The 20,973-nt window shown below is 48.3% G+C and overlaps 1 protein-coding gene across 1 annotated transcript in view; it reads left to right on the forward strand.

The window, feature by feature from the left end:
• The window catches only part of LOC134949759 (rap guanine nucleotide exchange factor 1-like), a 43,770-nt gene that overhangs the window by 2,901 nt on the left and 19,896 nt on the right, over positions 1–20,973 (forward strand). Inside the window, exons 5-7 of the mRNA XM_063938502.1 lie at positions 8,972–9,056; positions 9,360–9,454; positions 9,581–9,659. Coding sequence (XP_063794572.1) covers positions 8,972–9,056; positions 9,360–9,454; positions 9,581–9,659 — 259 coding nt within the window. The remainder of the gene's footprint in view (positions 1–8,971; positions 9,057–9,359; positions 9,455–9,580; positions 9,660–20,973) is intronic.

A 20,973-nucleotide genomic window follows, 5' to 3' on the forward strand; every position in this document is an offset into this window, starting at 1 on the left:
ACTTTTGTACACAGTTCTTGCAAGCACCTGAAAAGTTTGCATTTACATATGTTATTTGCAACGGTTTTGCACTTGAGGTGTATTTATGCTATATTTCTTCCTCGCAGTAGGAAGATACAGAAGCTGAGCCCTGGATTTAATGTCCTGACCCTCTACCATACAGTCCTCCTGCTCCCCCTCATTTTATTACCAGTGCCCTGTATAGGATATGGATATAGGGCTTTGGGTCCTAGTTTTTATTAGCTTTATAGTGTCTGGTAATATCTGCATTGAGTGGCCTACTCTGTGTGGCCTCCTGGCACCATCCCCTGGTATGGATAGCCTCAAGTGCCCTTAAAGAAACTCCTACTTCTTTAGACCATACTTCCACCATGCAAATGCGTCCTCGTACATCTAGCCTCAGTACACCACACAGTGCAAGATGCCTGGCGTTAGTGAGCTACCAGGATCCGTGCAACTCTGTGATCATCGAGCATCTTTTTTTCTCTGACGTCCTAGTGGATGCTGGGAACTCTGTAAGGACCATGGGGAATAGCGGCTCCGCAGGAGACTGGGCACAACTAAAGAAAGCTTTAGGACTACCTGGTGTGCACTGGCTCCTCCCACTATGACCCTCCTCCAGACCTCAGTTAGAATCTTGTGCCCGGCTGAGCTGGATGCACACTAGGGGCTCTCCTGAGCTCCTAGAAACAAAGTATATTTTAGTTTTTTTATTTTACAGTGAGATCTGCTGGCAACAGACTCACTGCAGCGAGGGACTAAGGGGAGAAGAAGCGAACCTACCTAACTGGTGGTAGTTTGGGCTTCTTAGGCTACTGGACACCATTAGCTCCAGAGAGATCGACCGCAGGACCCGACCTTGGTGTTCGTTCCCGGAGCCGCGCCGCCGTCCCCCTTACAGAGCCAGAAGCATGAAGATAGTCAGGAAAATCGGCGGCAGAAGACTTCAGTCCTCACCAAGGTAGCACACAGCACTGCAGCTGTGCGCCATTGCTCCTCATGTACACCTCACACTGCGGTCACTGATGGGTGCAGGGCGCGGGGGGGGGGGGGGGCACCCTGAGGGCAATATTACACACCTTGGCTGGCAAAATCTACACCATATATAGTACCAGAGGCTATATAGGTGTAAATTAATACCCCTGCCAGAGTTATACAAACGCGGGAGAAGTCCGCCGAAAAAGGGGCGGGGCTACCTCCCTCAGCACACTGGCGCCACTTCTCCCTCACAGCTCCGCTGGAAGGAAGCTCCCTGACTTTCCCCTGCAGTCTAAAGCTACAGAAGGGTAAAAAAGAGAGGTGGGGCACTAAATTTAGGCACAGTATATATATATATATATATATATATATATATATAGTGCAATCAGGCTCGGCACTCCTTGCTGGGGATGAATACTTGCTGTGGTGCCTTCTGTGGATGTTTGGTATCCATAATGTAGAATGCAAAGCAACACCCCGAAACGGTCCTACGCCGTTTCGGGGTGTTCCCCCGTCTTGCTTGTCCCTGAAGACGGGGGAACACCCTGAAACGGCGTAGGACCGTAATAAAGGCTTCATCTTTTTCATCAGTCTGTTGAGTGCCGCTGCTTTGCATTCTATATATATATATATATATATATATATATAGCAGCTATAAGGGGATATAATTCAGTGAGTCCCTGTATTATATAGCGCTGTGGTGTGTGCTGGCATACTCTCTCTCTGTCTCTCCAAAGGGCTTTGTGGGGTCCTGTCCTCTGTCAGAGCATTACCTGTGTGTGCGGTGTGTCGGTACGGCTGTGTCGACATGTTTGATGAGGAGACTTATGTGGAGGCGGAGCAGATGCCTATAAATGTGATGTCACCCCCTGAGGGGCGGACTCCTGAGTGGATGGACTTATGGAAGGAATTACGTGAAAGTGTCGACTCCTTACATTAAAAAATTTGACGACATGCCAAATGCGGGACAGCCGGCTTCTCAGCTCGTGCCTGCCCAGGCGTCTCAAAGGCCATCAGGGGCTCTAAAACGCCCGCTACCTCAGATGGCAGACACAGCTGTCGACACGGATACTGATACCAGTGTCGACGACGAAGAGACTAATGTAATGTCCAATAGGGCCACTCGTTACATGATTGAGGCAATGAAAAATGTATTACACATTTCTGATATTACCCCAGGTACCACAAAAAAGGGTATTATGTTTGGGGAGAAAAAACTACCAGTGGTTTTTCCCCCTTCTGAAGAATTAAATGAAGTGTGTGAAGTAGCGTTGGCTTCCCCCGATAAAAAATTGGTAATTTCTAAAAGGTTACTAATGGCGTACCCTTTCCCGCCAGAGGATGGGTCACGTTGGGAGACACCCCCTAGGGTGGATAAAGCGCTCACACGCTTGTCAAAGAAGGTGGCACTACCGTCTTCCGGATACGGCCGCCCTAAAGGAGCCTGCTGATAGAAAGCAGGAGGCTATCCTGAAGTCTGTATATACACACTCAGGCATTATACTGAGACCAGCTATTGCTTCAGCATGGATGTGCAGTGCTGCAGCTGCGTGATCAGATTCCCTGTCGGAAAATATTGACACCTTAGACAGGGACACTATATTGCTAACCATAGAGCATATAAAAGACGCAGTCTTATACATGAGAGATGCACAGAGGGATATTTGCCGTCTGGCATCTAAAATAAGTGCAATGTCCATTTCTGCCAGGAGAGGCTTATGGACTCGGCAGTGGACAGGGGATGCAGATTCTAAAAGGCACATGGAAGTTTTGCCTTATAAGGGTGAGGAGTTATTCGGGGATGGTCTCTCAGACCTGGTTTCCACAGCAACAGCTGGGAAGTCAGCATTTTTACCCCATGTCCCCTCACAGCCTAAGAAAGCACCGTATTATCAGGTACAGTCCTTTCGGCCCCAGAAAAGCAGGCGGGGAAAGGCGCGTCCCTTCTGCCCAGAGGCAGAGGTAGGGGGAAAAAGCTGCAACAAACAGCCAGTTCCCAGGAACAAAAGCTGTATTCCCAGCAGGTGATAGTCAAGGTGCCCCTACTTTAACAAGGACGGGGTTACTATTCCACAATGTTTGTGGTACCGAAACCGGACGGTTCGGTGAGACCCATTTTAAATTTGAAATCCTTGAACACATATATAAAAAAATTCAAGTTCAAGATGGAATCGCTCAGGGCGGTTATTGCAAGCCTGGACGAGGGGGATTACATGGTATCCCTGGACATCAAGGATGCTTACCTGCATGTCCCCATTTACCATCCTCACCAGGAGTCCCTCAGATTTGTGGTACAGGATTGTCATTACCAATTCCAGACGCTGCCGTTTGGGCTGTCCACGGCACCGAGGGTATTTACCAAGGTAATGGCCGAAATGATGATACTCCTTTGAAAAAAGGGTGTTTTAATTATCCCGTACTTGGACGATCTCCTGATAAAGGCGAGGTCCAAGGAGCAGTTGTTGGTCGGGGTAGCACTATCTCGGGAAGTGCTACAACAGCACGGTTGGATTCTGAACATTCCAAAGTCACAGCTGGTTCCTACGACACGTCTACTGTTCCTGGGGATGGTTCTGGACACAGACCAGAAAAAAGTGTTTCTCCCGGAGGAGAAAGCCAAGGAGCTGTCATCTCTAGTCAGAGGCCTCCTGAAACCAAAACAGGTTTCGGTGCATCACTGCACGCGAGTCCTGGGAAAAATGGTAGCTCCCTACGAAGCAATTCCATTCGGCAGGTTCCATGCAAGAACTTTTCAGTGGGACCTGTTGGACAAGTGGTCCAGATCGCATCTTCAGATGCATCGGTTGATAACCCTGTCTCCAAGGACCAGGGTGTCTCTGCTGTGGTGGCTGCAGAGTGCTCATCTTCAAAAGGGCCGCAGATTCGGCATACAGGACTGGGTCCTGGTGACCACGGATGCCAGCCTTCGAGGCTGGGGGGCAGTCACACAGGGAAAAAACTTCCAGGGCCTATGGTCAAATCAGGAGATTTCCCTACACATAAATATTCTGGAACTAAGGGCCATTTACAATGCCCTAAGTCATGCAAGACCCCTGCTTCAAAACCAGCCGGTACTGATTCAATCAGACAACATCACGGCAGTCGCCCATATAAATCGACAGGGCGGCACAAGAAGCAGGATGGCGATGGCAGAAGCCACAAAGATTCTCCAATGGGCGGAAAATCACGTGATAGCACTGTCAGCAGTGTTCATTCCGGGAGTGGACAACTGGGAAGCAGACTTCCTCAGCAGGCACGACCTCCACCCGGGAGAGTGGGGACTTCATCCAGAAGTCTTCCAAATGCTGGTAAACCGTTGGGAAAGGCCACAGGTGGACATGATGGCGTCTCGCCTCAACAAAAAGTTACAAAGATACTGCGCCAGGTCAAGGGACCCTCAGGCGATAGCTGTGGACGCTCTAGTGACACCGTGGGTGTACCAGTCGGTTTATGTGTTCCCTCCTCTGCCTCTCATACCAAAGGTACTGAGAATAATACGAAGGCGAGCAGTAAGAACGATACTCGTGGTTCCGGATTGGCCAAGAAGAGCTTGGTACCCAGAACTTCAAGAAATGCTATCAGAGGACCCTTGGCCTCTGCCGCTCAGACAGGATCTGCTACAACAGGGGCCCTGTCTGTTCCAAGACTTACCGCGGCTGCGTTTGTCGGCATGGAGGTTGAACACCGGATCCTAAAGGAAAAGGGCATTCCAGAGGAAGTCATTCCTACGCTGATTAAAGCTAGGAAATTAGTAACCGCAAACCATTATCACCGCATTTGGCGAAAATATGTTGCGTGGTGTGAGGCCAGGAGGGCCCCAACAGAGGAATTTCAGCTGGGTCAATTTCTGCACTTCCTACAGTCAGGATTGACTATGGGCCTAAAATTGGGTTCCATAAAGGTCCAGATTTCGGCTCTGTCGATTTTTTTCCAGAAAGAACTGGCTTCACTGCCTGAAATTCAGACTTTTGTAAAGGGAGTGCTGCATATTCAGCCCCCTTTTGTGCCTCCAGTGGCACCTTGGGATCTCAACGTGGTGTTGGATTTTCTAAAATCACATTGGTTTGAACCACTTAAAACCGTGGATTTAAAATATCTCACATGGAAGGTGGTCATGCTATTGGCCTTGGCTTCAGCCAAGCGTGTGTCAGAATTGGCGGCTTTGTCGTGTAAAAGCCCTTATCTGATTTTCCATATGGATAGGGCAGAATTGAGGACTCGTCCACAGTTTCTCCCTAAGGTGGTATCAGCTTTTCATTTGAACCAACCTATTGTGGTGCCTGCGGCTACTAGGGACTTGGAGGATTCCAAGTTGCTGGACGTAGTCAGGGCCCTGAAAATTTATGTTTCCAGGACGGCTAGAGTCAGGAAAACTGATTCGCTATTTATCCTGTATGCACCCAACAAGCTGGGTGCTCCTGCTTCTAAGCAGACTATTGCTCGCTGGATTTGTAGCACAATTCAGCTGGCGCATTCTGCGGCTGGACTGCCACATCCTAAATCTGTAAAAGCCCATTCCACAAGGAAGGTGGGCTCTTCTTGAGCGGCTGCCCGAGGGGTCTCGGCTTTACAACTTTGCCGAGCTGCTACTTGGTCAGGGGCAAACACGTTTGCTAAATTCTGCAAATTTGATACCCTGGCTGAGGAGGACCTTGAGTTCTCTCATTCGGTGCTGCAGAGTCATCCGCACTCTCCCGCCTGTTTGGGAGCTTTGGTATAATCCCCATGGTCCTTACGGAGTTCCCAGCATCCACTAGGACGTCAGAGAAAATAAGATTTTACTCACCGGTAAATCTATTTCTCGTAGTCCGTAGTGGATGCTGGGCACCCATCCCAAGTACGGATTGTCTGCAATACTTGTATATAGTTATTGCCTAATTAAAGGGTTATTGTTATGAGCCATCTGTTGAGAGGCTCAGTTATAGTTCATACTGTTAACTGGGTATAATATCACGAGTTATACGGTGTGATTGGTGTGGCTGGTATGAGTCTTACCCGGGATTCAAAATCCTTCCTTATTGTGTCAGCTCTTCCGGGCACAGTATCCTAACTGAGGTCTGGAGGTGGGTCATAGTGGGAGGAGCCAGTGCACACCAGGTAGTCCTAAAGCTTTCTTTAGTTGTGCCCAGTCTCCTGCGGAGCCGCTATTCCCCATGGTCCTTACGGAGTTCCCAGCATCCACTACGGACTACGAGAAATAGATCTACCGGTGAGTAAAATTTTTTTTTTTTTTTGCCGAAAAATTAATCTTCGTCGTAACACAATGCAACTAGGACGCACCAGGAGATTGTGCTGATTAATGTGATATATTACAATTGTGTATGGTGTGTGACTCAGGGGCAGATCTAGACTTTTCTTTTAGGGGGGGGGGCGGTTTAAGAATTAATACTGACTCCTCCCCCTCTGCTCATTACTCCTCCCACATTTCTCCCAATCACTAAATTTCGCCATATTTACAATTTTTCCATGCACTTTTCTCATTTCCAAGTGACAGCCCTATTTATCAAAGCTATAATGATCGAGATAACACTCATATCTCCGTGATACCAAACTTTCACAATGATTTCCACAGTCCCAATACTTTAGGAGCTGTAGAAAATGAGTAATTCAACAAGTTCCAAAAATGCTTACGTTTCGGAACTTGACAGTGAAACTGTGTGCCATCCTGAGATGACATGCAGTCACCCGAATTTCTGCACATGTGAAAGTGTAAGGTGAATCACCTATCATATATATATATAGAATCCAAAGAATCCGGCACTCAAGTCACCAATACCATGTGCTGTAATCTGAGTGTATGGGGAAAGTTGCTACCAATATTTTTATAATTGGTTTTAAGTGATTCGGGTATAAAAGGATCTAGATAGGTAAAAACATAGGGTGAGAACACATGAATACATTATGCTTTACATGTTTACCATATTTTGTTACAGCGCAACAAGAGGGAAAAAATTACATGGACAGGGAGATACATTTATGGAGGGTTGAGGGAGATAGGGCTAGATGATTTGTATGAGTGGGGTACAGCAGGGGTTATACAGCAAGGGGCAGTATGGTGGGCAAGCTAGATGGAGACATGGATGATGGATGGTTGGATGGTTCAACTGCTGATAAAGAAATATAAGAAAGTCGAGGAGAGAGAGAAGAGGAGAGACAGTGAGGGAGGGCAGAAGTGACAATACAAGAGAGAGGGATAGACGTTGTTGCATGAAAAGTACAGGGATAGGAAAGGAGGAAGAGAAAATAGACAGAGCGAGACAGACAGAGGGTATTGGAAAGTGATGAGAGTGACAATAAAGAGGTAGTATGTTGGTGAGAGGAACAGGATATGGGTGAAAGAGAGAGGCAGATTGAGAGACTGGAAGAGAGATATTGGAGAAAGCGTAAAGGAAGGAGAGAGATGCCACAGTAGGAGAGAGAGAGAGAGGAGGGAGGAGAATAAGACACATTGGAGAAAATGGGATAGATGCATGTGGCATTTTACTCGATTTTTTTCTTTCTAAATGTTTGTAGTTATTTTAAGCATCTTGGTCAGTTAACTTAAATATGCCCGACATCCCGAACATAACATTCTAACCAGAACCTATGGTGCAAATTGTGCCTTGTGCCCTGGCCTCAACAGTCTTATAAAGGATGATTGCAGAAAGGAGGGAAATGCTGAAAATGCCCATTGTAAAAGTCATATTCTCCAGGGGAGCATCCTAGTGACCCCCTGCCCCATAGCTCAGGTTCACTCCAACTCCCCCTCATTCACCATCCTGCTCCCGAACACTTTCACTCACCTTCCCACTCCAACACACTTACCTTCCCGCTCCCCCACACCCGCGCTCATCTTCCCTCTCCCCCGAACCTGCACTCACCTTCCTGCTCCACCACATTTACCTTCCCACTCCCCCGCACTCACCTTCCCGCTCCCCCACACCCGCACTCACCTTCCCGCTCTCCCCTGCACTCTGGACCCCAGGGCATTTAGCAACATTCTCTGACATTTACTAGTTGCGTCTGGCCGCTAGGCTCAATCCGTCTGATCAACGATCTCTAGGAATACCACAACCAACATGGCGACCAAAGGCACTGCATGGCATGCAGGGAGTTGTAGTTTTTTGTTGGTGATGACAACAACGGCGCATGAAAGGCAGAGCTGTGTGTTACAGGGGGCGATCGCCCTTATCGCCCCCTGCTGGATCCGCCAGTGGTGTGACTGAGACTGCATATTGAACAGAACTTGTATTGGAAAAAGGCTGCGGCTGCTACATTGTAGCACTTCATGTACAGATGCAGAGACTCCGTCACTCACAGATACACCAAATTAATCAGCATAATCTCCTGATGAATCCTAGTCGCATTGCATTGTGACTAACACATTTTCCGCAAAAGACGCCTGATGCTAACGATCTCACAGAACATGGCGTGCCGAGAGGGGCTGCTTGGCATGACTGCAGCACTGGTATATTAGGACACATCTATATATATATATATATATATATATATTATATACCACTAGCCATTGGCTATAGTTACAGCTCCATTTCCATACAGCCGACCTTCTGATTAAACTGCTCCTGAATGGACATGAACTGCGGCTTCTGAAGCTTGGCAAAACTTCAAGCCATAAAGACGCTCAAAGATGTTTCATGAATATCTCCACTTACTGATCAAACAGTCAAAAGAAAAAAGAAATTTGGTAACTGCTCAATCCAATTAGTAATGTCATCCATGAGCCTGAAAGATAGGGGTTATTTTAGACGAGAAGCAAAAAACAGGTATCCCCCAGCACACAGGATGACATCAGCAACAAAGTTCAAAAACTACATGGTGGCAGCCAATTCAGAGATCTCTGTTGCATGTACATCACATAGTCAATAAAGATGTTTATGTTCAACTGAGCATCTGACCTTCTGCATCCCTGGCCTAACATGCACAAAACGTTGACTCTCGAGTCTAGCTGTTCACTAGATGTTTCAGGGAATTAAAGTATACATTCCTGTTGCAGGCCAGGAACTCTCCATGACTTTCATAGCCATGAAATTGCCGAACAACTTACTCTCCTGAATGCAGAACTTTTCTACAAGATTGAGGTGAGGATGCCGGATAGGAGGGTGTGAAGTTATTAATTTCCAGGCTGCAGCTGCTTCAACTCTGTTGTATTAAACTGAACCCGTCGCCTGCAGATTGTGGAGGCAGTCCATTTGATGTGTTTAACCAAATATGATCTAGTGATATTACTGAGGTATGAGGTGTGTCTGCCTCAGAAATGACACTGGCTGGTTTGTAGTGAATTAACGGGCTGCATTCTCCTAGCTGCCTCCACTGTAAGTGACTTGTGTCCACTGTAAAAGCCTGGCCTCTTGTATTAATATTCTTCCCATTTCCCAACCCAGATCCCCGAGGTTTTGCTGTGGGCAAAAGAGCAAAACGAGGAGAAGAGCCCAAATCTGACACAGTTCACAGAGCACTTTAACAACATGTCCTACTGGTGAGAGAGGGGGCATAGCTGGGGGGTTAGCTGGGGAAAGCCTGTGGAGAGGACGCTACCTTGTATTCACAATGACAAACCTAGCCCAGATATTTTGTATTAACTCTGAAACCTGTCCTACGACAGGGTCCAATCTATCATCATGCTTCAGGAGAAGGCACAGGACCGGGAGAGGTTGCTGCTTAAATTCATCAAAATTATGAAGGTGAGCAATGGACTGGGTGTCCATAAATATATAATGACCCACTTGCTGAATCTAGAACAAGAACTGTCCTGTCTTTAGTTGTGTTCTGTTATTAACACGAATTGTTATTTATTAACCGTTTCTTAAATAGCGTAGCATATTCTGTTGCGCTTTATAACTGGATACAGAGGTGTTAGAACAAAACTGGGTAATAACAGAAAGTCATAGAGGTAGGAAGGCCCTACTCACAGTCTATAGGGAAATAGCACCTATCCTTGTGTATATGCCTATCTATTGCATAATGGTCCTGACAGATTGCAAAGGTTCTTGGTGGGCTGTATGATATAGTCGCACAGAAATGTTGTACAGGGGTCAGGAGGATGTGAAAAGAGAAAAAATGTGAGGATATGTGTGGACTGTACAGAGAGGATGTACTTAGGTAGGAAAGCTTATGAAGGTTGTGTGAGAAGGTGGCTTTTAAGGGAACGCATTAATGTTTGGAGAGGGCATTCCACAGAGTGGGTGCAGCCTGAAGCAAGTAATGAGTGTGGAGGAGAGATGTAGATCTTGAGCGGAGAGGTCAAGTTGGGAGATATTTTGGGATAAGCGAAGAGATATGTTGGTGTAGTATGGTTATTAGCCTTGTGTGTAAGTAAAAGTATTTTAGATTGAATATGGTAGAAAACAGGTAACCAGTGGTGGGACTGATGGATCAGCAGACGATGAACGTTTAGCGAGGAAGATTAGCCTCGCAGCTGCATTCAGAATGGATTGTACTGGTGAGACTCTGTTTTTGAGAAGACCAGTAAGGAGACTATTGCAATAATCAATGCGGGAGACAATGAGAGCATGGATTAGCATTTTTGCAGTGTCTTGTGTAAGATATGGTCGTATTTTGGATATGTTTTTTTAGATGTATCTAACATGATTTTGAGACAGAGTCAAGGATGACACACAGGCAGTGAGCTTGTGGGGTAGGGTTGATTGACTAGTTAATAAAAGTGATAGAGATATCAGGTTGGTAACTACTGTTGGCCGGTGGAAATATAATTCATTGTTTTGGAAATATTAAGTTTGAGGTGGCGAGATGACACCCAAGATGAAACTGCAGAAAGGCATTCAGTGAGGCAGACCGATATAGATGCTGACAAATCTGGGGAGGATAAGTAGATTTGAGTATCATTCACGTACAGTTGATACTGAAATTCAAACTGATTAGTTTCGCGGCCGCTGCGCTTACCCCACCGGGTGAACTGGGCTTCCTGGCGGCCGTCCCCACTGGTGGTCCCCGGCTCCTTCTGCTCTGTTGGCGCTGGTCCCGGCGAATGTCCGGGGGATGGGCGTCGCGAGTGCGCCTGTCGTCCCCGGGGGTCAGACGGGCGGGTGACATCATTGGCGCTCTCCGCCAATCGGAGAGAGGCGGGAAGTTTAAATTCCTGAGTATCTTCAATTCTGCGTCAGAAGCTGAGATCTCCAGAGCTCCCACCGTGCCTGCATCTCTGTGCCTCCAAACATCTCCGTGCTTCCAAGCACCTCCGTGCCTCCAAGCACTTGCGTGCCTCCAAGCATCTCCGTGCCTCCAAGCACCTCCGTGCCTCCAAGCATCTCCGTGCCTCCAAGCACCCCCGTGCCTCCAAGCACCTTCTTGCCTTCAAGCACCTCCGTGTCTCCAAGCACTTCCGTGCCTCCAAGCACTTCCGTGCCTCCAAGCATCTCTGTGCCTCCAAGCACCTCCGTGCCTCCAAGCACTTCCGTGCCTCAATACCTGTGCCTCCAGCACCTCAGTGCCTTCAGCACCTCTGTGCCTCAGCACTCAGCATCGCTGTGCCACCGGCACCTCCGTGCCTCAATACCTGTGCCTCCAGCACCTCTGTGCCTCAGCACTGAGCATCGCTGTGCCACCGGCACCTCCGTGCCTCAATACCTGTGCCTCCAGCACCTTAGTACCTCCAGCACCTCTGTGCCTCAGCACTCAGCACCTTTACAAGTCTTGTCTTTCAGGAGACCTTCAAGCATTCCTCCGTGCCTCCTGCCTACCGTTTTAATCCTGTATGAGGAAGACCTACATCCGGCCATCTCTACTGCGACCCAGTAGCGGTTCCTCTTCCCGGTCACCGGAAGAAGCCCCGAGTCCACAACACTCTCCAACCAGGTCAGTGATAGTATACTCAGGCCACATGGACCCGGGGAATCGGAACACAGAGTCGAGCGCCATCCAAAGTTTGGCTTCCCGAGTTCAGTCGCAAGAGGCGACACAGGGCCAGGTGATGCAATATCTCCAGGAACTGTCCGGCCGATTGGATCAAATCCAAGCATCCTTAGCCTCAGCAATTCCGGCTCCAGCTTCCGTAACTGCTCCAGTTGCTGTTTCCAGTAATGTCCAACCTCCGGCCGGTACCAGGTCACGTCTTCAGCTTCCTACTCCTTCCCGCTACAATGGGAACCCAAAGAATTGCCGTGGGTTTTTAAATCAGTGCGAGGTGCACTTCGAGCTGCTCGCGCATAACTTCCCTACGGATCGCTCTAAGGTAGCATATATAATTTCTCTGCTTGAGGGATCAGCGTTGGATTGGGTGTCTCCGTTGTGGGAACGATCTGATCCCGTGGTTTCCAACTACAGCAACTTCATCACGTCCTTTTCGAAGAATCTTCGACTAACCCGGCAGGATGACCACTGCTGCTTCCGACTTCCTCCGTGTTCGTCAGGGTTCCCGTTCCATGGGTCAGTACGTGGTTCATTTCCAGACCATTGCCTCTGAATTACGCTGGAATAATGATGCCCTGAGAGCTGGCTTCTGGAACGGTCTCTCCGACCGGCTGAAAGATGAGCTGGTTACAAGGGATCTGCCGGATCCATTAGAAGAGTTGATTTCCCTTTGCGTCAAGGTGGATCTTCGGATGCAGGAGCGTGGAAAAGAACGTAGCCGCTCAGATCGTTCCAGGTTCCGGAATCCTACTCCTAGACCGGTGGCTATGCCTAGCTCGGACGAGCCCATGCAAATTAACCGATCCCGACTGTCTCCGGAAGAACGACAGCGTCGTTGTGAGGGTAAACTTTGCCTTTACTGTGGAGCCGCAGATCACTTTCTCAAGTTTTGTAAATCCCGTCCGGGAAACGGGCAGGCCTAGCTTGTTCCGGAGGAGTCAAGCTGGGGGTTATGACAAAATCTTCTCCAATTTTGGACTGTTTGCTTCCTGTAACTCTAATCACCGGTTCTGCCTCCAAGTCTTGTGAAGCCCTGTTGGATTCCGGGGCTGCGGGGAACTTCATTTCTTCCTCCTGCGTCCAAAGCACGGGTTTAAAGTTACGGCCTATCGAGCGGCCTATTTCGTTGACGGCTATCAACGGGACTAGAATTTCCAAGGGTCTCATAATGTGGCACACGGAGCCAGTTAAGCTGCAGGTCGGGGCTCTACATCAAGAAAGTCTGGAACTCTTGGTGATTCCGGAAATGCACCACGATCTGGTCCTTGGAATGCCTTGGCTAAAAGTTCATAATCCCCACATTGACTGGAGGTCTTCACAAATTCTGTCCTGGAGTTCCTTTTGTCACGCTAATTGTCTCACTCCTGTTTGTCCGCTCCGTGTCTCTTCCAAGACGGATGAAGAGCATATTCCGGAGGCGTATCAAGGGTACAAGGATGTGTTCTCGGAACAAGCAGCTGATCTGTTACCACCTCATAGGCCTTGGGACTGCCCTATTGACCTCGTCCCAGGGAAGATGCCACCTCGTGGTCGCACATATCCCCTGTCACTTCCCGAGACTCAAGCTATGTCGGAATATATTAAGTCCAATCTGCTCAAGGGATTTATTCGCCCCTCTTCCTCCCCTGCTGGAGCGGGGGGGTTTTTTCGTGAAGAAGAAGGACGGGGGGGTTGAGACCATGTATCGACTACCGCGGCTTAAACGATATCACTATCAAGAATAAATACCCCTTGCCACTAATCACAGAGTTATTTGATAGGGTTCGTGGTGCCCGCGTTTTCTCCAAACTCGACTTGAGGGGAGCTTATAATCTTATACGCATCCGAGAAGGGGATGAATGGAAGACGGCCTTCAATACCCGGTATGGGCATTACGAATACTTGGTGATGCCGTTCGGTCTTAGTAATGCTCCTGCTGTCTTCCAGGGATTTGTCAACAAAATTTTCCGAGACATGTTATATCAGAGTGTTGTGGTATATTTGGACGACATACTGATTTTCTCCAGGAATCTTGTTGAAAACAGGACTCAAGTCAAAGAGGTGCTCCACCGTTTACGAGAGAATCATCTCTATGCTAAGCTTTCCAAATGTACCTTTGAAGTAACATCAATTCCGTTCCTCGGTTATATCATCTCGGGGACGGAGCTTCGCATGGATCCGGAAAAGCTTTCTGCCATTCGTGACTGGACTCAGCCTCTCTCTTTGAAAGCAATACAAAGGTTCCTGGGCTTTGTGAATTACAATAGGAAATTCGTTAGAGGTTTCTCCACCATTGTCGCGCCCATTACAGCCCTGACAAGAAAGGGCTCTAATCCGGGTTTGTGGCCTCCCGAAGCCATTGAGGCCTTTTCCCACTTGAAGTTAGCTTTCATTTCCGCTCCAGTTCTCCAACAACCCAATTTCGATGAACCTTTCTTCCTAGAGGTTGATGCATCTTCAGTCGGGGTTGGGGCCGTTCTCTCTCAGTACTCCTCTGATAAGAAATTACATCCGTGTGGCTTCCACTCTCGTAAATTCTCTCCGGCTGAACGAAATTACACTATTGGAGACCAGGAACTTTTGGCAATTAAATCCGCCTTGGAAGAGTGGAGGTACCTCTTGGACGGGGCTAAACATGTGTTTACCATTTACACGGATCACAAAAATTTGCTGTACATCAAATCCGCACAATGCTTGAATCCTCGCCAAGCGAGATGGGCACTTTTCTTTACTCGATTTTCTTTTGCTATCAAGTACCGGGCCGGGACTCTCAATATTAAAGCAGATGCGCTGTCCCGTTCACAAGTTTCCACAGACGAGGATGAATCTTTTGAGCGGAGTTTAATTCTAAATTCAGTTTCTGTCTCCGCGGCTTTAACTACTCCAGCTCCTCCTCCTGGAAGAATGTCCGTACCAGCTAGATTCCAGCCAAGAATATTACAGTGGGTCCATAACTCCAAGTTTTCCGGTCATCCCGGTGCCCAGAAGATGTACAAGTTTCTGCAAAGGTCTTACTGGTGGAAAACCATGAGGAAGGATGTACAGGATTACGTTAATTCTTGTCCACAGTGTACACAACATAAATCTCCTCACCTGCCTCCTGCTGGGTTACTTCGTCCTTTGCCTATTCCTGTGAGACCCTGGACTCACATTTCCATGGACTTCATCACTGACTTGCCCTGTTCCAAGGGTTGCAACACCGTCTGGGTAATCGCCGACCGTTTTTCGAAGATGGCACACTTCGTTCCTTTGATTGGTCTACCGACAGCTCCGAAACTAGCTCTACTGTTCATCCAAGAACATTTTCGGTTGCATGGGTTGCCACAAGAAATAGTCTCTGATCATGGGGTACAGATCACCGCAAGGTTTTGGAAAGCCCTCTGTTCGACTCTACAGATTAAACTTAAGTTTTCATCTGCTTATCATCCCCAAATGAATGGTCAAACGGAACGAGTCAATCAAGATCTAGAGACTTTCCTTCGTCTTTATCTCTCCCCTTCACAGGACAACTGGGTGGAGTTGTTGCCTTGGGCGGAGTTTGCCCATAACCATTTGTTTCATTCTTCCACTGGGGAGTCTCCATTCTTCGTCAACTACGGGTTCCATCCACGTGTTCCAGAATTTCCAAGCCTTCCGATAGAAGAGGTTCCAGCTGTAACATCCACTTTACAACACTTCGGTCAAATTTGGAGTAAGATTCATACTAATCTTAAGAAGGTTTCTGTCCGGTACAAGTTCTTCGCAGATAAGAAACGGCGAGCCGCTCCTCAATATAAGGTTGGTGACAGGGTATGGCTGTCCACACGTAATCTCTGGTTGAAGGTGCCCACCATGAAGTTAGCTCCAAGATTCATCGGTCCTTACCCTGTGCTACAAGTCCTGAATCCTGTGGTCTGTAAGCTGGGTTTGCCCTCACCTACGTATACCTAATGCCTTCCATGTTTCTCTTCTTCGTCCTCTCGTCCTTAATCATTTCCATTCAAAGGCCTCTAGCCCCACCTCAATGGAGACTGAAACAGGAACAGACTTCGAGATCAAATCTATTCTAGACTCTCGTTACTATCACAAGTGTTTACAATATTTGGTGGAATGGAAGGGTTATGCACCTGAAGAAAGAAGTTGGATAAAGGCTTCTGAGGTCACCGCTCCCCGACTAATTCGGATCTTTCAGTCCAGACACCCAACTAAACCAGGAAAGTGTCCTGAGGCCACTCCTAGAGGAGGGGGTACTGTCATGCCGCCACGGCCGCTGCGCTTACCCCTCCGGGTGCGCTGGGCTTCCTGGCGGCCGTCCCCGCTAGTGGTCCCCGGCTCCTGCTGCTCTGTTGGCGCTGGTCCCGGCGGATGTCCGGAGGACGGGCGTCGCGAGTGCGCCTAGCGTCCCTGGGGGTCAGACGGGCGGGTGACGTCATTGGCGCTCTCCGCCAATCGGAGAGAGGCGGGAAGTTTAAATTCAGACGCCGGGCAGAGCTCTGGCGCCTGAGTATCTTCAATTCTGCTTCAGAAGCTGAGATCTCCAGAGCTCCCACCGTGCCTGCACCTCTGTGCCTCCAAACATCTCCGTGCTTTCAAGCACCTCTGTTCCTCCAAGCACCTCCGTGCCTCCAAGCACTTCCGTGCCTCCAAGCATCTCCGTGCCTCCAAGCATCTCCGTGCCTCCAAGCACCTCCGTGCCTCCAAGCACCTCCGTGCCTCCAAGCACTTCTGTGCCTCCAAGCACCTCCGTGCCTCCAAGCACTTATGTGCCTCAATACCTGTGCCTCCAGCACCTCAGTGCCTCCAGCACCTCAGTGCCTCCAGCACCTCTGTGCCTCAGCACTCAGCACCGCTGTGCCACCGGCACCTCCGTGCCTCAATACCTGTGCCTCCAGCACCTCTGTGCCTCAGCACTGAGCATCGCAGTGCCACCGGCACCTCTGTGCCTCAATACCTGTGCCTCCAGCACTCAGCATCGCTGTGCCACCGGCACCTCTGTGCCTCAATACCTGTGCCTCCAGCACCTCAGTACCTCCAGCACCTCTGTGCCTCAGCACCTTTTCAAGTCTTGTCTTTTAGGAGACCTTCAAGCATTCCTCCGTGCCTCCTGCCTACCGTTTTAATCCTGTATGAGGAAGACCTACATCCGGCCATCTCTACTGCGATCCAGTAGCGGTTCCTCTTCCCGGTCACCGGAAGAATCCCCGAGTCCACAACACTCTCCAACCAGGTCAGTGATAAGATGTGGTATAGATTAAGAAAAGCAATGGGCCTAAGACTGAGCCTTGCGGTACTCCATCTGATAGAGGTAGTGAAGAGGAGGTGCATTTGAGAGACCTAACACTGAAAACGCGATTAGATAGGATGAGAACCAAGAAAGGGCTGTCCCCTGGAGTCCTGGGGATTGTAGTGTTTGTATGAGAAGAGAGTGGTCAACAGTGTCAAAAGTAGAAGAAAGACCTTGAAGAAAAAGAAGTGAGTAATGGCCTTTAGACTTGACCAGATCATTCACTACTTTAGTTAGTGCTGTCTCTGGAATGTTGGGAATGAAAGCCTGACTGAAGTGGGTCCAGGAAGTTGTGTGAGTTAAGAAAGTGTGTAAGGCGAGTGTAAGCAAGTCTCTCAAGTAGCTTGGAGGTGCATGGGAGCTGAGAAATGGGACAGTAGTTTGAGAGAGGGTCACCGTTTTTGTTTTTTTCAGAATGGGAGTAATCATCTCATGCTTGAACAGTAAGATTACAGACTTAAGGCCTAATTCAGACCTGATCGCTAGCAAGCAATCTTTGCACTGCTGCTATCAGATAGTCACCGCCTACAGGGGCAGTGTATATTAACTGTGCAAGTGTGCGAACGCATGTGCAGCAGAGCTGTACAAACAGATTTTAGGACTTAGTTGCTGTGATCACATCAGCCTGTCCGGGACCGGAATTGATGTCAGGGACCCTCCCTGCAAACACATGGACACGCCTGCGTTTTTCCAGACAACGGTCCTTGAAAACGGTCAGTTGACACCCACAAACGCCTTCTTACTGTCAATCTCCTAGCGATCGCCCGTGCAAACAGATCCATCGCACAAACCCATCGCTGAGCGGCGATCTGCTTTGTACCCGTGCGACGCACCTGCGCATTGCGGTGCATGCGCAGTTTGGACCTGAAAACGCACAGCAACGATCAGGTCTGAATTACCCCCTTAGTTAAGGTTGGGATGAGCACAGGAGACCGAGTTTAATGATTTGTAGGATGATGAGAAGAGTAATGATACTTCATCTTCCGTTTTGTGATCAAATGAAGAGAATGTGGCAGAGGGTTTAGTTAGGGATTTGCGCAGGTCACTGGCATACCATTTTATTTCAGATCTCCTCAATCTTGTCCTTGAAGTAGGAACATATATATTGGTTGATGCTCAATTAGCTTAGGCCCTCATTCCGAGTTGTTCGCTCGGCAAATTTCATCGCATCGCAGCGATTTTCCGCTTAGTGCGCATGCGCAATGTCCGCACTGCGACTGCGCCAAGTAAATTTGCTATGAAGTTAGGATTTTTACTCACGGCTTTTTCTTCGCTCAGGCGATCGTAATGTGATTGACAGGAAATGGGTGTTTCTGGGCGGAAACAGGCCGTTTTATGGGCGTGTGGGAAAAAACGCTACCGTTTCCGGAAAAAACGCAGGAGTGGCCGGAGGAACGGAGGAGTGTCTGGGCGAACGCTGGGTGTGTTTGTGACGTCAAACCAGGAACGACAAGCACTGAACTGATCGCAGATGCCGAGTAAGTCTGGAGCTACTCAGAAACTGCTACGAGGTGTGTAATCGCAATATTGCGAATACATCGGTCGCAATTTTAAGATGTTAAGATTCACTCCCAGTAGGCGGCGGCTTAGCGTGAGCAACTCTGCTAAAATCGCCTTGCGAGCGAACAACTCGGAATGAGGGCCTTAGTGATATCATTCAGGTGCTCGAAAGGGAGGGGTATTTCTAAGCAAGAAAAAAAGGCATTTGTTTCCCCCAGCACCCTGAATGATAACCGTAACCAGATATAAATTCCACATGATAACAGAATTCAGAGATCTTCGTTACACATATTTGCGCAAATGTGTGAATAAGCCCCAAAGCCGCATCAAGGCGTCTCTGTATATGTGGGGTCCCTAGCGCTATATCTAGGTGGAGGTTGTGGCACCCCAAAACACCAGCATAAGCCAGACAGCCCAGCGTAGCATACCAGTGAAAAAATATAGTGTTAATAAATTAGTATTTAGGAAGCCGAAGCTATAGAGAAAGTGATACAAAAATGAAATGCAATTAAAATAGAGAAATAGTGTTAAGAAATGAATAAGTGAAAAGTGTTAATAGAATGTAAAGGTATGCCACACTAAGGCCATCCAGCTCAGCCAGTCCAGAGGCACCACACCTCACACCTCCATTACCCCAATCTGGGTCTAAGATTAACCAGCAAGGAGCCACATGATAATGGCTCCTTACTACAATATGTCTAAGCTAAGAGCTACCTACCTTGGAGCAACCCCATAATGCTCCCTGTGGCATGTCAGGGACTGCACCTCCTCCTATTGCAGGAACCTCTCTGCCTCTCACAACAAACATATATATTGGTTGATGCTCAATTAGCTTATTGATATCATTCAGGTGCTCGAAAGGGAGGGGTATTTCTAAGCAAGAAAAAATAAGATTTTACTCACCGGTAAATCTATTTCTCGTAGTCCGTAGTGGATGCTGGGAACTCCGAAAGGACCATGGGGAATAGCGGCTCCGCAGGAGACTGGGCACAACTAAAGAAAGCTTTAGGTCACCTGGTGTGCACTGGCTCCTCCCACTATGACCCTCCTCCAAGCCTCAGTTAGGACACTGTGCCCGGACGAGCTGACATAATAAGGAAGGATTTTGAATCCCGGGTAAGACTCATACCAGCCACACCAATCACACCGTATAACTTGTGATACTATACCCAGTTTAACAGTATGAAAACAACTGAGCCTCTCAACAGATGGCTCAACAATAACCCTTTAGTTAACAATAACTATGTACAAGTATTGCAGACAATCCGCACTTGGGATGGGCGCCCAGCATCCACTACGGACTACGAGAAATAGATTTACCGGTGAGTAAAATCTTATTTTCTCTGACGTCCTAGTGGATGCTGGGAACTCCGAAAGGACCATGGGGATTATACCAAAGCTCCCAAATGGGCGGGAGAGTGCGGATGACTCTGCAGCACCGAATGAGAGAACTCAAGGTCCTCCTCAGCCAGGGTATCAAATTTGTAGAATTTTGCAAACGTGTTTGCCCCTGACCAAGTAGCAGCTCGGCAAAGTTGTAAAGCGAGACCCCTCGGGCAGCCGCCCAAGATGAGCCCACCTTCCTTGTGGAATGGGCTTTTACTGATTTAGGATGCGGCAGTCCAGCCGCAGAATGCGCCAGCTGAATTGTGCTACAAATCCAGCGAGCAATAGTCTGCTTAGAAGCAGGAGCACCCAGTTTGTTGGGTGCATACAGGATAAATAGCGAGTCAGTTTTCCTGACTCTAGCCGTCCTGGAAACATAAATTTTCAAGGCCCTGACTACGTCCAGTAACTTGGAATCCTCCAAGTCCCTAGTAGCCGCAGGCACTACAATAGGTTGGTTCAAGTGAAAAGCTGATACCACCTTAGGGAGAAACTGGGGACGAGTCCTCAATTCCGCCCTATCCATATGGAAAATCAGATAAGGGCTTTTACACGACAAAGCCGCCAATTCTGACACACGCCTGGCCGAAGCCAAGGCCAATAACATGACAACTTTCCACGTGAGATATTTTAGATCCACGGTTTTAAGCGGCTCAAACCAATGTGATTTTAAGAAACTCAACACCACGTTGAGACCCCAAGGTGCCACTGGAGGCACAAACGGGGGCTGAATATGCAGCACTCCTTTCACAAACGTCTGAACTTCAGGTAGTGAAGCTAGTTCTTTCTGGAAGAAAATCGACAGAGCCGAGATCTGTACCTTAATGGAGCCTAATTTCAGGCCCATAGTCACTCCTGCTTGTAGGAAGTGCATAAATCGACCTAGTTGAAATTCCTCTGTTGGGGCCTTTTTGGCCTCACACCAAGCAACATATTTCCGCCATATGCGGTGATAATGCTTTGCAGTTACATCTTTCCTGGCTTTAATCAGCGTAGGAATG

Source organism: Pseudophryne corroboree, chromosome 8 (assembly GCF_028390025.1).
Source record: "Pseudophryne corroboree isolate aPseCor3 chromosome 8, aPseCor3.hap2, whole genome shotgun sequence".
In the NCBI taxonomy this organism is placed as follows: domain Eukaryota; kingdom Metazoa; phylum Chordata; class Amphibia; order Anura; family Myobatrachidae; genus Pseudophryne; species Pseudophryne corroboree.